The following is a 14,584-nucleotide window of genomic DNA, read 5'->3' as shown; positions in this document are numbered from 1 at the left end:
CTCCCCAGGGCGGGCTGGCGCTGGGTGCAGGAAGCAACTGCCAACACAGCCCTGCCTCTGCACAGGAAGCAAGTGGGGCTTGTGGACCCAGCACCCCAGAGGGTCCCCTCACTTGGAGGAAGGCTCAATTCAAACTAGAAAAGCCACCAGTTCAGGTTCCCGTGTAGGAAGCCATCTTCCTTCTCAGGCCTGTCATGAGGTGGGGTCTTGCAGCTTCCAAGAGCGAGAGCGGCGGCATTCAAAGGATGAGATCTGGGTTATTTAGGGACCTGGCAGGTCAAGCCAGAGGCTTCCCAGGTGGTGCAGCAGCAAGGAATCCGCCTGCAATGTAGGAGATGTGGGTTCGATCCCTGGGTTGGGAAGATCCCCTGGAGAAGGAAATGGCAACCTACTCCAGAATTGTTGCCTGGAAAATTCCACAGAGAGAGCCTGGCCAGGCCATAGTCCATGGGGGTCGCAGAGTTGGATACAATTGAGCACACACACAGGTCAAGTCAGCTCGAGCCCAAGAATGCCTCTTATCACCACAAAGTAGAGCCTTAAAGGCCCCAGGTGAAACAACTTTAAGTCTTTCCTGTTCCCAGTAAGGGCCAATTTTCCTGCTAACCTCAGAGTTACCCAGGGGAATAGCTGAACAGAAAATGAAAGTCAAGTCGCTCAGTTGTGTCCGACTCTTTGAGATCCCATGGACTGTAGCCTACCAGGCTTCTCCAACGGATTTTCCAGGCAAGAGTACCAGAGCGGGTTGCCATTTCCTTCTCCAGGGCATCTTCCCAACCCAGGGATGGAGCCCGGGTCTCCCACACTGCAGGCACACGCTTTACCCTGAGCCAGTGGGCCGCTAATGTTTCATGGCCTGACTGCCCCACACCTTGAAGTCTCAAGTCTTCAGACTTGCCACCTCCCTCGGTCCCTCCACCTGCATCATGCCCGTCTGGGGCCAGTGCCCATGAGGCTCACTCCTGTTCCACCCCTATGCAAACGTGACTTGGAGGGCTCCTGGTGGCCCGTCTTTCTGGTGCATCAGGATGTAAGCTTCAGGAGAGCAGGGCCTTATATTCACCCCTTGCTCCTGCAGAAATTCAGCCTTTCTAGGCAATCAATCTGGGGATGGAAATTGACCAGAACCTGAAGAGACCTTAGTACCAAAGGTGCTGCAGAATCCCCACGGAGGGTTGCGTCACCCAGACAGGGGAGGCCACCAGCAGGGGTGAGGGGGGCGGGGGCAATTCCTGGGGAAGGCCAGCTTCAGCTTATGCAAAGTCGAGGCAGCAGGAAGTACAGCCAGCTGCTGGCCTCAGCATGTTGCTAGCCCCAAAGCTTCACTCTTGGAGTAAATGAGGAAGTTTCACTCCAGCCCCAAAAGCCACCCCAGTCCAAGACAAGGGTTTTTAGAAAATTTCCTGCAGTTGTGGAAAAGTGTAATTAAAACCTACTTTTAAGCTCAGTAGAGAGCAGAACATACAACAGCTGAGGGCTTTCAATCCAATAGGGAAGTTTGAAGCATCTCCTGCAATGGAAATTGGTTCTGATTCATGGATGGGACCCACTGTTCTCTGATCAAAGTGGCTTCTGGCTTTAAGTGTGGAGAACTGACAGCACGGGAATCCCCTCTGGAGCAGGAGCCACTCTGGGTCAGGGCATCTCCTTTCAAGTAGTCCACTGGGCAACAGCACCACCTAGTGGCCAGCTCGAGAGGCAGTGAGTCACTCAGGGTGTCCGACTCTGCCGCAGTACAGGCGTCCCGTCCATGGGATTCTCCATGCAAGAACACTGCAGTGGGCTGCCATTCCCTTCTCTAGTGGATCCTCCCGACCCAGGGATGAAACCTGGGTCTCCCTCACTGCAGGCAGATTTTTTATCGTCTGAGCCATCAGGCCAGGCGGTGGAACCGAGAAAAGCTCACAGCCGCCCCACCATTTAGGAAGAGACAGAGCATGCCTGGTTCCTAGTAGTCAGCTGGCACTCACACCTCTTCCAATCCAGGCTGTGACTCCTGCAGGACAGCTGCTTCAGTCTTTTGGTTAAAAAAAAAAAAAAATCGCTTGGAGACATAACAATGTATAACCACGCCTGACTGGCTTGTTTTATTGGAGAAGAGGACGTGGAGTTAACAATGTGAATGAAGACAGTTGGGACCTGAGGTTGGGAAGAACACCCTCCCCTCCCCATACAAGCCCACTGCCCCAAATAAAAAATAACCAACTATGGGAGAGCAGCTGAGACAGCGACTGGGGGCAGGGGAAGGACCATGCGTGTGCTGGGAGGGCCCAGAGGCAGCAGCAGTACGCGAGTATAAGTCTCTGAATCTTCCATGTAGGTCTGTATAAATATATAGATACGCTGTTCGCTTGTTCCCCTTCTCTTCCTTCTGCTCCGTGCTGCATGCCGCGGTCCCAGCTCCTCTTTCCACGTGAGGGCGAAGGGAAGGGGATGATGAGCAAGTCATCACCGGATGGCTATCAGACCCACATCCATCAGCTTCTGGATCTTCTGTGCTATCACAGGATTCTTTAAGTGTCTGACAAAGAAGAGGCAAAGTTATCTGAAATGAGACTTAACCCCTAAAAATTTTTACCTGCTCGCAGAGCAAGCCTCAATGCAACCCACCCTGGACACTATCAGCAAGAGGTGGTGAGGGGAGTCCTGGTGGAAACTGCCCTGTGGAAGAACCGCACGGGCCTCCTCTGCCAGTGGCCAGAACCTGACCACTCTCACTGGACACAGCTATAAGCTGAGACCTTTTCCCAGCAAAACTGGTCTAACTAACCGCTTAAGCCATTATCGCCAACAAAGTCCTTCCAGCTCACCACCACCTGCCAACCTTTTAACTAAGAATTAGAAGGTATACATTTCCACTTAGGTGGATTACACTGCTGCCAAAGTTGTGTATTGTTTTTGTCCCCCTTTTCCCTCCAAGGCCATCACCCCCCAGCTTGACTCACTCGCTGAGCGCCTGCGGGTCCTTCTGCATCTGTTCCAGGATGAGCCGCATGGCCGGGTCACTCATTATCTGCTGCACCTCCGGGTCGGCCATGGCCCGCCGCTTCACATCTTCGGGGCTGTCGTGTCGGTTGTACTGGGCCATCACGCAGCGCTGGTAACCATCTGCAGCCTCCTGCATTCCGGCAAAGCCAGAAGGGGAGAGCATTAGCACTACCTGGCTCACTGCTGCAGCAGGTCCAAGGTAACAGGGGTCATTGAGGCGGAAGGTGAGAGGGGAGAATCAGAGAAGGGGAGGCAGGGCAGAGATCCCTGAAGGCCAGAGCAGCCCTACCTTACAGTTGGAGTCCAGGTCGAGTGCTTTCTGGTAGACATCCATGGCTTTCGTGTAGTCCTTCATCGCCTCCAGGGCGGCTGCTTTCCGCGTATAACCCTTGACTGGAGACAGAAAAGGAGAGGTGAGGCATCACCCAGAACACACTTCCGAAGCCTGCTTTCACCTCCTCTGAACACCATCACTCCTCAGCCTGACACTAGCTTCAAAATGTTGTAACCTCCGAAGACACACAGGCAGAGTATGCTCTCTCTTCTCAACCTGCTGGCCAGACGGGGCAGAAACGCAGCACAGGAAGACACTTACTGAAGGTTGGCTCCAGCTGGATGCACTCCTCACAGTCCTACGAAAGAAAAGCAGAAATAAATCAGGCTCATTCCTTCAGAATTGCTAGCCCACAGTTGACTCATCACCTGGAATTACAAACCTAACTGTTCACCCAGGGCCATTACAGAACATTTGACTTTTGTTCTAGTGCTACTTTGACTTATTTTTGGCTGCACGGAGTTTTCATTGCTGCGCTTCTCTTCTTACAGAGCACGGACTCTAAGGCATCAATAGTTGTGGGCACAGTAGTTGTGGTTTCTGGGCTCTAGAACACAGGCTCAGTAATTGTGGTGCACTGGCTTAGGTGCTCTGCAGCATGTGGGACCTCCCTGGACCAGGGGTCGAATCCGTATCTCCTGCTTTGGCAAGTGGTTTCCTTACCACTGAGCCACCAGGGAAGCCCCTTGTCTTACTTTTCAAACTTTATTACTAGAGCACAGTTGATTTACAATGTTGGGTCAGTTTCAGTAGTACAGCAGTGAGTGAGTTACGCACATACATACAATCGCTGTTTTTAAGACTCTTTCCTCACATAGACCATTAGAGTATGGAGTGGAGCTTCCTCTGTCACACGGCAGGTCCTTGTTAGTTACATATTACAGCGTGTCTGTCAGTCCCAATCTTCCTACTCACCCCCTACCCCAGTACTTCTGTTAACTCTGGCCTCATGGTGATTCAATAGCAAGCCCAGAGAAAGGACAAAAGGGGAGCAGAGAAGCAAGCCAAGGGGAACTTGAAGACACTACAAACCAGATCCTGAACCATCTCACAAGGCAAGGGGTGTGGACTCCTCAGAAGGCTGAGGATGAGGAGCAAAAAACCCCGAAATGTAAGGAAACTTCTACTCTGAAAAATTAGAGGACAATGATCACCAGAGTAAATGAATGGACCCTGATACTGACAACTCCAAAACTTTTAGACCAATGAGGAAATCTGAATATACACATACATCAGATGACATTATGGCCTTAGCTTTGCTATTAATAGGTGCTAATAATGTTGTGAATGCATAAGGAGAGTCATTTCAGGAAATGTATGCTCAAAAACTTATGAGGTCAAGTGTCAAAATGTATCATTTCCTTTCACAGTTTAGCAAGCGTCAGTGCTTACGGTTGAAAAATGAAGGAAAAACACAGGTATTCTGTATATCTGTTCGATATCTCTTCAAACCATTAAATTACAGGACAAAGAATGCTATGCAGAGTGAGGAGAGAAAGAACATCTACAAATACTCTTAAAATGAAAACCTAATTTTGAGTGCCATAAGACATTGTATTAAACCGTTTTGAATAAAGGAAAACATGTATGCACATTAAAAAAAAAAATGCTATGCAGTGTACCGTGTGCACTGCAGCCCAATCAACAGCTACCAAGAAGCCCTAAGACGAGAAGCAATTCTATTCATTCCTTCTTCCCATTTGCAGTTTGAGAAAAGTCCTACCCTACCTCTCAGGTGATTAACAGTGTTATTCTTTGCTTTTGACATGGCCCTTCTGCAGTCCTACCAGCAGCAGTGATGTCTCTAGGCTGGACAGACCCAAAAGATTTGGGTCAGCAAACAAAAACCATCATGGACTCAGGTACTGGGGTCTCTAGATAGATCCACAACGCGAACCTTGAAGACACTATGCTAAGTGACATGAGCCAGGCACAAAAGGTCCAATACTGTATGATCCCCCCTTACAGGAGGTTCCTAGAGTGATCAAATTCAAAGACAGAAAGTAGAACACTGGTTGCTAGGGGCTGGAAGAGAGGAATGGGGAGTTTAGTGTTTAGAAGATGCAGCTTCCACCTGGGAAGAGAAAAGCTCTGCAGCAGAGGGTGGTGATGGCTGTACACCAGTGTGCATGGACTCGATGCGCTCAACTGGGCATTTAAAACGTCAAAAAGGCAAAACAATTAACACTGGAAGAAAGGCAATGGGAAGGGAAACGGATCTATTCCCAAACACTTCCTACATGCTAAATAACACTGCATGGGCCAGGACAGGGTACACACAGACCCTGTACTTTCACCAATCTCACACATGCACCACCACCCTGAAACTATGATCAAAGTAAGGTCAAGCTGATGCTGACGACAATGTGAAGAGGAAGGACACACTCCTCACGGACAGGCTGCCCTGCTTTCACCTTGAGCGCCAGCTGGAACTCCAGGAGCTTGGTGTAGCAGGCGGCCCGGTTGCTGTACAATTTGGCATCTTTGGGGTTCCGTTTGATGGCTTCCGTGTAGTGCTTCATGGCCTGCGGGTAGTCCCCTTTCTGGAAACACTCATTGCCTTTGTTCTTCTCCTCCAAGGCCAGGTCAGGGTTTATGTAGGCCAGCCGCTCTTGCTCCTTCAGGATTTTCTCTGCCTAAAAAAAATTCTTGGAATAGTCATTTAAATTCTCATAACACTGGGTTAATAAAAAGTCTGATTAAAATTTTAATTTTCAGAAAGTACTGCTTGGTGGTGGTGGTTTAGTCACTAAGTTGTGTCTGACTCTTGCGAGCCCACGGACTGTAGCCTGCCAGGCTCTTCTGTTCATGGACTTCTCCAGGCAAGAATCCCGGAGTGGGTTGCCATTTCCTTCTCCAGAGGATCTTCCTGACCCAGGAATTGAACCTGGGTTTACTGCATTGCAGGCAGATTCTTTATCGACTGAACTATGAGGTACTGCTGGTGAGATTTAATTTGGGGGTTAATAATTTTATATTCCTTACACTATATACAAACTACAAAGATATATTGTACAGCACAAAGAATATAGCCAATATTTTATAACTATAAATACACACTATAGTTTGTAAGTTTTGAGTTGTTGTTATACCACTGAAATACAATGCTGTAAATCAACCTTACCTCAATTAAAGAATTTTGTATTTCTTATTATCAAGGTACATGTACTATGAAACAGAACAAATGGTACTGACATACACTTGGTACAAAGATATGCCTTATGTGAAAATGATGGATTAACAGCTTTTTTCTGACCAATCTGTGAATAAAATCACCCTCCTACAAAATTTGGTTGTATAAAGAAAAAATTTCAGTTCAGTTGCTCAGTTGTGACCCCATGGACTGCAGCACGCCAGGCCTCCCTGTCCATCACCAACTCCTGGAGTCTACCCAAACTCATGTCCATCAAGTCGGTGATGCCATCCAACCATCTCATCTCTGTCATTCCCTTCTCCTCCCATCTTCAATCTTTCCCTGCATCAGGGTCTTAATTTACAATAAAAACCACAACACTGTCAGTACACTGACCCTCAACAAATTTAAGGTCAAAACCTTTGCCAACTAAGAAACACAGCAGAAAAACTGGGTTATTTCTATGTGTTGTCATCATTAACAGGGGATGCATCATATAAAATAACCAAAGACAACAAATTCATTACTAAATAAAAATGACTACACTAAATCGAATTAAGAAAACATCCCTCATTCCCTACCCACCTGTTGGCATTTCTTGAGCACATCTGGGGTTCGGTGCTCTGCCAGAGACTTGTTGTAGAAATGGATGGCATCCTTGTACTTTTCTTCTTTGAAATAAGAGTTGCCAATTCGTGCATAAGCTCTGACAAAGAAACAAGGAAAAAGAATTTGCTAAGGGCAGAGCACAGACAAGGTCAGCCTCTGCAGAGAAAACACATCTAGATACAAGGCCCACATCACTGCCCCCGGCACCACGCCCTCCCAACACCTTCTGTTTCAGCTCCTGCAGTCTCCTTTCCAGCCCCCTCCCCATTACTCAAGGACCTCCAGGTCAAGCGTACTTGGCAATCTGTCGGTAGTCTTCTCGGTTTTCTCGCCCCACTTCAATGGCCTTCTCACAAAGTTCCCGGCATTGACCATAGTCACCCTTTTCAAAGTACACAGCTGCCAAGCAGAGGATCAAGAACGAAGAGTCAGCCCTTGCCTCTTCCCGGGGACCAGTCCCGCACCCGGGCCCAGGCCTCACCTGCTTGGTTGGTTATGTAAGTCATGTTGGTGGGATCCAGGTCCTTGGCTCTGTCATAGTGCTTTAAGGCTGTGTCAAAGTCCTTCTTCTTATAGGCTTCATTCCCCAGCTCTTTTTCTTTCAGCGCCTAGAGGAGGTGCGGAAGGAGGGCTGAGCACATCTAACCCAGACAGCAAAGGGAGCCAGTGCCTGGGATGTCACAGCCCCCGTGCAGCACACACCCCTGATGAGGCTACGGGGAGCAGGTTCTCCACACCCACAGGGGATTACCAGCTGTCAGACTGGAAAACTGGTTTCCTCTCTGCTTCCTCCGAGAAACCCCCTTATCCCAACTACTCTCCTGGATCTTTGTCGGAAAGTGAGGGTTTCCTCAGGGAAGAGGAAATCCCCTCAGCTTGAAACAACCTGAGAGTGGACAGCACAGCTCTGCGCTGGGTTTAATTCTGAGAGGCTAAGCAAGTTCGGGCTCTCTCACACAGTCTCTGGGTCCCAGCCACCAGGGAGTATCGGCGGGGGGGGGGGCCCCTATCCTGGCGGCAGGAGTCTTCAGCAGACTCACGACCACCCACACTGTAGGGCCTTTTTCCAGCTTTGAGACACCATGAGCAACCAACGCTTACCCATTTAACGGTACTAAATTTGGCAACAATCTGCTGTTCCCATTTATAAGAAGGGAAATAAAACCATTCAGCACAGGCCTGCTGCTCTCAAAGACTGAAAGTTGTCTGATCAGCCAGGAAACAGAAGCATATGAGGTGATAGACAACATTCTTCTGGATCACAACAAGAACAAGGACCACACACAGTTTTTAGGCTGACCCTGGCTGATGTCCACACGGCCAGAACCATGAGCCAGAACCACAGTGGCCATGGGACCCTGTGGTAGCACCCGCTGCCTGAGACGATGACACACACAATTCCTACGGAATTGCTTGTTACATGGACCTTTTAATATACTAAACATTTAAATTATTAACAACAGCAATTTGACCGCACACTGAGCACTCAGAAAACCACCACGGCCATCCCAAGTCTAAAGATGGTCCCACCTGACACACTTCTGGCTACTAGGCAGTTTCTAAACGCATGATCGTAAAGTGTTCCAGAGAGACAGACAAACACACACCAACCTGCTTTTTATTCTCTGGAAGGTCTTCTTCCATCGGCTCTGGTTTTGTCTCCTTTTTGGGAGGAGGTGGTGGTGGAGGTGTTGCAACTTCCTCCTCTTCATCCATACTGCCCAGATCAACTCCAAGCAGGACGCTAAGAGTAGTCATGATCCGGGGATCTTGCAGTTTCCTAGTGTTGGTTAAAAAAAGGAAAAACAGAACAGCACTTAAGTCTTCAACACAACTGATCTTAAACCCCACTTACTACTAAAGCTCGGATTACTGTATAGAAAAGATTCTCACCCATGGGAAGGTTGCTAGATTCTGTACTACCCATGAGTTACAACTGTGGAATGCTCAACCCCTCAAAAATCCACATAAAATATGAGGTATCGCAGATGGGATTTTTCTCAAGGCCAGCAGACACACACAGGAGTTACAGGTACACTCTGTCTGATCTCAGGAGTCAGAGGCACCCAGGCAGTCACAGACACCATCACAAGATTTAGAAAGCTGATCTTTAGATTTGATGTGCTTTCAACCATGAGTTTCCACTCCTATACACACCAATAGGGAGGGATATGTTGTCATATCACTATCAAGTTATTCTGTGAAACAGAATCAATAGGCTATTGACATACACTCGGCACAAAGATATCCCTTCTGTGAAAATGTATGCCTGTGATTACAGAAAGAACAGAGCTAATGCTAAGTCAGCACTGCAAAAAGTGCAGTGAAGGTGGGGAGGATTAGAACAAACACTCCATATTACTCTAATACGTGACTCTCCCGACCCTTTCTAGAAATAGATAAACAATAAAGCAGTAAACTCTTACTGCTCTTTGGAGGAAAAAAACAAAGGCAGAAACCCCAGTCTGGTCTAGGGAACCCCTGCCACAGGATCCTAGGAAGAAACCACAACGTTCATGTTCGTTTCTAGAGACAAACCTGCCGCCTTGAACTTACGTGCCCAGGTCAGACGGCTTGTTCCGCAGCTGCTCGATCAGTTCCCGGTAGGTAGGATCTGCGAGCAGAGTCTTTGTCCTGGGATCACTCTCCAACTTCTGGTACAGATTAGGCATGTTGAAAGGGTTCATGAATTTCCTTTCTGTTTCGAATAAAGGAAAACACACCACCAGGAAGTCGGTTACTGTGCCCCCATAGCCTACTAAACCGACATTGGGGGGGTAGCCTCAATATTACCCCAACTATAGAACAACAGTAAATACAAGGGGCAGGGCAGTGTTCTGGGGCCTACCTGCCAACCGGGCCTCCATATTCTGTAAACCTTCTTTGAGCTGAGGATTGTTTGCTTCATGTTTTAAACCCTCCTCATAGGTTTGCTTGGCTTCTTCAAACCGGTTTAAGAATTCAAGAGCCGCTGCTTTTCGTGAATAGCCCTTAAACCAGCAAAGACAGACAAAAAAATAAAAGACACTCAGGTGAATTTCAAACATGAACTCTATAAACAATCTACTTTACAATTTATGGAACAAAATGGGTATTCACGTGAAGGCCACAAAACAAACAAACAGGGGACCAGGATACAACAGTAGTATCTATTGACCCTGAAGAACACGGCCGCTTCACCCCAGTTCATCTTATGACACTAAGTGTTGTTAGTTTCTTGAGCAGTTTTCTCTTAGTACAGAAAATAAAACATGTCTTAACTGATAGTACCTCAGATTTGACAAAACATGTCATCACTCTGAGGAACATTATCAAACAGGTAGGAGGACTGAGGAGATGGCAGTAACCAACTATGAGTCCCTCAGGTTAGGTACCAGACAGGCCAAAGGAGTTTCTGGGCACCTGAAAAGCCCCCATTCACGCACAGCTTACCTTGCCCCAGTCAGGCTTTAGGTCAACGGTTTTGCAGCCATCCTCATAAGCCTTCTGGTAGTCTCCTTTCTTGGCATAGGCCGCTGAGCGATTGCTGTAGAGCACATGGTTCTGGGGGTCTAACTTAATGGCTTCGGAGTAGCACTGTAACGCATCGTCAATGTTGCCAGCACTCAGGGCTTTGTTGCCCTTCTCTTTGAGCTCATTTACCTGAGAAGAGAGGAAGCAATACAGTTTCTCCCCATAAAATCCTTCTTTAGTCCCTATTTCTTAGGTGACACTCATTCCTTTCTGGAGCTGTTGACAAACTGGTTACTTTACGGATCAGAAAAACAAATCACAGATTAACTAATTTATAGTTCCCACACATGTGGGAACCAGCAAGGAAAAGATAAAATAACAAGGAAAAAGTGGCCTGTCTTTGCTCTTTGCTGGCTCCCCTGGGGATTAACCACCTCAGCCACTCTTCCAAAAGTCTCAACTTTGAGCTGATGAAGCCACTCTAGGACATATGCATGAATTCCTTTTGTGGAAAAAGAAATTTCTTTGCCATGGATTTCCAGAGTTCAAATGATGAACTGAACACAGGCCTAGTTGAAGAGAGAGCCAGAATAAAGAGGACTAAGCACACACTGGTACATGCTCCAACAACCTGCTGGCACCAGGATGGCCTTCGGGAGCATCAGGACGCTCACCTAGCATCACAGAACAATCTGTTTGCACTGGCAGATGTCACAACATGGCAGATTATGGCTGTTTCTTAACAGGTAAAAATGAAGCTAGGATAAAAATCAGTTTTTGTCATGTTTAAGTACTAAACATATTTAAACGAAAGAAGGGGCTACCCTGGTGGCTCAGTGGTAAAGAATCCACCTGCAATGCAGGAGAGGAAGATTCGATCCCTGGGTGAAGAAGATCCCCTAGAGAAAGAAATGGCAACCCATTCCAGTAGTCTTGCCTGGAGAATCCTATGGACAGAAGAGCCTGGCCGGCTACAGTCCACGGGGTGGCAAGAGTGTCGGACACGATTTAGTGACTAAACAGCAACAAAACAGATGGAAGGAGGATAAAGAAACACTACTGCAGCTCCATTCCCTACTCTCTCAAACACAGAACGAAAACAGCAGCAACACACCACAAGGTTTAACTGGTGTGAAATGGACCTCGGCCACATCAAAACAGGGTCCTAATTAAAAGGCTTCTCCAAATCAGGGATCCCAACAAGGGGGGAGGGCCATCCCTCAAATGCCCACACATTGGTGAGAACAGCTGTGTCACTCAGGACACAAGCCATTCTTTCTTGGTATGCCCATCCAGTGTACTGATGCAAGAAAGAATTCTGCTGTGAGAAATGACTTCAGAACCTTGAGGGACACCAAATGGGACCCTCCGCTAGCCAGAAAAATCTTAAGACAACCTCCAAGAGGAAAAAGGAGAGACTACCAAATTTAACGAGCAAGGAAAAAAATCTTAGAATATAGAATGAAGGCCAGAAGGTGAGAAGTTAAATTCAAATAGTTCCACTAGGCAACTGAGAATACCTTGGTGACATTCTTGCCTATCCTAGGGAACATTTTCCAAACTGAGAGAACCTTTCCTGTAAGCAGGAAATCAGCACATGAAAGCATCAAGTGGATGGAGAAGGAAATGGCAACCCACTCCAGTATTCTTACCTGGAAAATCCCATGGACAGAGGAGCCTGGTAGGCAACAGTCCATGGGGTTGCAAAGAGTCCGCCGTGACTTAGCGACTAAATAAGATGACTGTGTGCTAAAGTTCTGAAGCGCGTGCATTTGAACTGGTAAATCAATTTATATCATCTGACACGTAATTCATACAGCTGTATGCAAAATTTAAGTTTTATCACTGTGAGATTCTTATTTGAAAGGTACTTAATTAAAAAAACCACCATTTTACACACTCATATTTATCCAATTTGAGTATTTCCTAAAACTGAAACATGGATCTAAGAGGGGGAAAAAAGGTTACATATTTAATGGGTGCAGGACAGTAGGTTTTAACACACCTGGCCATCTATGCAGTCCCTGAGTTTACTCACTCAGTCTACCTGCATGTAGACTTCTACTATGGGCAAGTGCGATAAAATTTTTTTCCCGTATTTTGGTAACTTCAGGATGAGAGCTCTTCTTGAACTTAAAATCAGTCTCTTGTCTATATCACAGCCTATTCAATCCCTGACACAATTTGGTTATCATGAGGGTGCAAAATGTTTAAACTCTGAGTTTCCACTCTTAATTTTTAAAAAATTTAGCAAAGAGGTTCCAAATTTGGCTAAAGGAAGCAAAAGGCATACCAGGGTAAAAGATTCAGTTTTGTAGATCACACCAATCCCCCCAATCAACCATTACAGCCCAATAACAGGTTCCAATTCAATAAAACCTCTCTAGGTGTCTCAACCCTCAGGCCACAGAGGACACAATTAACTCACAGAAGTAACCCACAACAGCCTCAAACTCAGCCTCCCAGTAACGCTGAACCGAGTCAACTTACTTCTCCCTGCTTAACTATATACTCTAAATTTTCTTCAGCAACTAATTCCTCCTCGTGCAATGAAAAATCCACGTTTTAGAAAAATCAGTCCTCGGCAATTCTTGAATCACACAGAAAGAAAAAACGAAGAGGGGGAGGTGCTGCACATATGATTTGTAAAACCCTGGTAGAGATGAAATTAATTCCAAGGATTTATGTTGCACCCTCTCCTTTCCCGAATCAGGCTAAGAAGTCGGCCTGCTGCTCATCATACCTTCACTCAACACTTCCACTCCGGCCTTCCATGCAGAGAAGTAGGGTTTCCCCGCAACTGGCTACAGAGTCCATCAGCTACTTGCAGTATATTCCCGTCCCCGCGTTCCTCCAAGTTAACTGGGGCCAAGTCCTGGGTAACCTCTACAATCTCTGATCTCTCTCCCAGAAGACGAATTCCCAGAGGTTGACCTGATCCCTCTCGCCTTTCGCAAGGCCCCTCGCCCACCTCCAGCCCTCCGAACGCCGCGGGCGCCATCCCCCTGCTCAGCCTGGACCCACATCCTGGGAGGCCTCAGGGGCCCAAGCCGCTGCTCCTCTTGCCGCCGCGGGGCGGACTTAAGCCGAACTGGGGCGTCCCCCGGCCCATTTCGCCAAGTGGAGAGGCTACGGGCACTCAGGCGACCCCGCGCTCCCCGCCGCCAGGCCTCGCTCCCCGTCCGCCCGCCGCGGCCCTCACGCCCTCGCCTTCCCCACGACTCCGCCAACCCCGCCGACCCCGGCCCCCGCCCAGGCCACAACAATCGGGCGCCCGCCCCGCCCCTCCACCCGCGGCCTGGCCTTGGCGGATCCCAGAGCGGCCACGGGCCTCAGCCCGCCCCTCCCCCTTCACCTGCTCCATAGCCCGGTCCGGAACCCCGTTGAATAGACTCCGTCGGCTCCGCGTTCCCAACCGCACGCGCCGCCTTCTGGAACCTACTAGAAGCTACCGGGACCCCCAGATCCCGCCTCTTCCTCGCCGGCTCACTGGTCGCTCTCCTCTAGGGGGGTTTCTAAGATTTCCTACTATTGGCTTGAAGTCTAGCCCATCATCTTTGCTTCTCTCTCATTGGACAGTGAGGAGAGTCCTGCCTCCCCCGCGTTTCGAGACTGGACGTTGCTCTGAAAGCCCCACCCATCATATGCTCTACGATTGGAGGGAGGGGCGGACCTCTGCGGCACCGATTGGTCACTTAGTCCGCCAATCATGGCGGCGCCCATGGTCCTGTTCTTTCTGGAAATTTCCACCTCTCCCATTGGGCTGACAGACTCCGTGACAGAACCGCCTTCAGATTAAAAAAAATTTTAACTGGTCGGTGAATTGCAGACACTTTGCTCTGATAGGTTTAAATTGCTGCCCTTCAAAGAGCAGGTTTCCCCCCCCCCCCTCTTTTTTTATTATTATTATTTTTTTAAAAAACAGCAGCGGTGGCTTACGGGAGTCCGAGGCCACAGACACCCTCTGCAGTGGTGGTTTCTGGGGATGTGTGGGTTTGGTGGGTCCGCCCGGGCCGCTTCCTCCGTCGGTCTGCGGCGAGTCAGTCTGAAGCACTTCGCTTCTCTCC

The 14,584-nt window shown here is 48.3% G+C and overlaps 1 protein-coding gene across 1 annotated transcript; it reads right to left on the bottom strand.

The window, feature by feature from the left end:
- Nucleotides 1-2,057: 2,057 nt before the first annotated feature.
- On the bottom strand, nucleotides 2,058-14,023 carry STIP1 (stress induced phosphoprotein 1). The gene is made up of 13 exons (XM_065937602.1): nucleotides 13,873-14,023; nucleotides 10,497-10,706; nucleotides 9,913-10,054; nucleotides 9,621-9,762; nucleotides 8,676-8,844; nucleotides 7,546-7,672; nucleotides 7,361-7,463; nucleotides 7,041-7,161; nucleotides 5,737-5,958; nucleotides 3,584-3,620; nucleotides 3,278-3,381; nucleotides 2,946-3,118; nucleotides 2,058-2,521 (listed from the first exon to the last, which is right to left on the bottom strand). The coding sequence occupies exons 1-13, from the start codon at nucleotides 13,879-13,881 to the stop codon at nucleotides 2,449-2,451; spliced, it is 1,632 nt and encodes a 543-aa protein (XP_065793674.1). The 5' UTR covers nucleotides 13,882-14,023; the 3' UTR covers nucleotides 2,058-2,448.
- Between the last annotated feature and the right edge of the window lie 561 nt (nucleotides 14,024-14,584).

The sequence above is a fragment of the Muntiacus reevesi genome, chromosome 5 (assembly GCF_963930625.1).
Source record: "Muntiacus reevesi chromosome 5, mMunRee1.1, whole genome shotgun sequence".
In the NCBI taxonomy this organism is placed as follows: Eukaryota; Metazoa; Chordata; class Mammalia; order Artiodactyla; family Cervidae; genus Muntiacus; species Muntiacus reevesi.
Note: the sequence above shows the minus strand (reverse complement) of the source record. Positions and strands in the feature narration are given on the sequence as shown.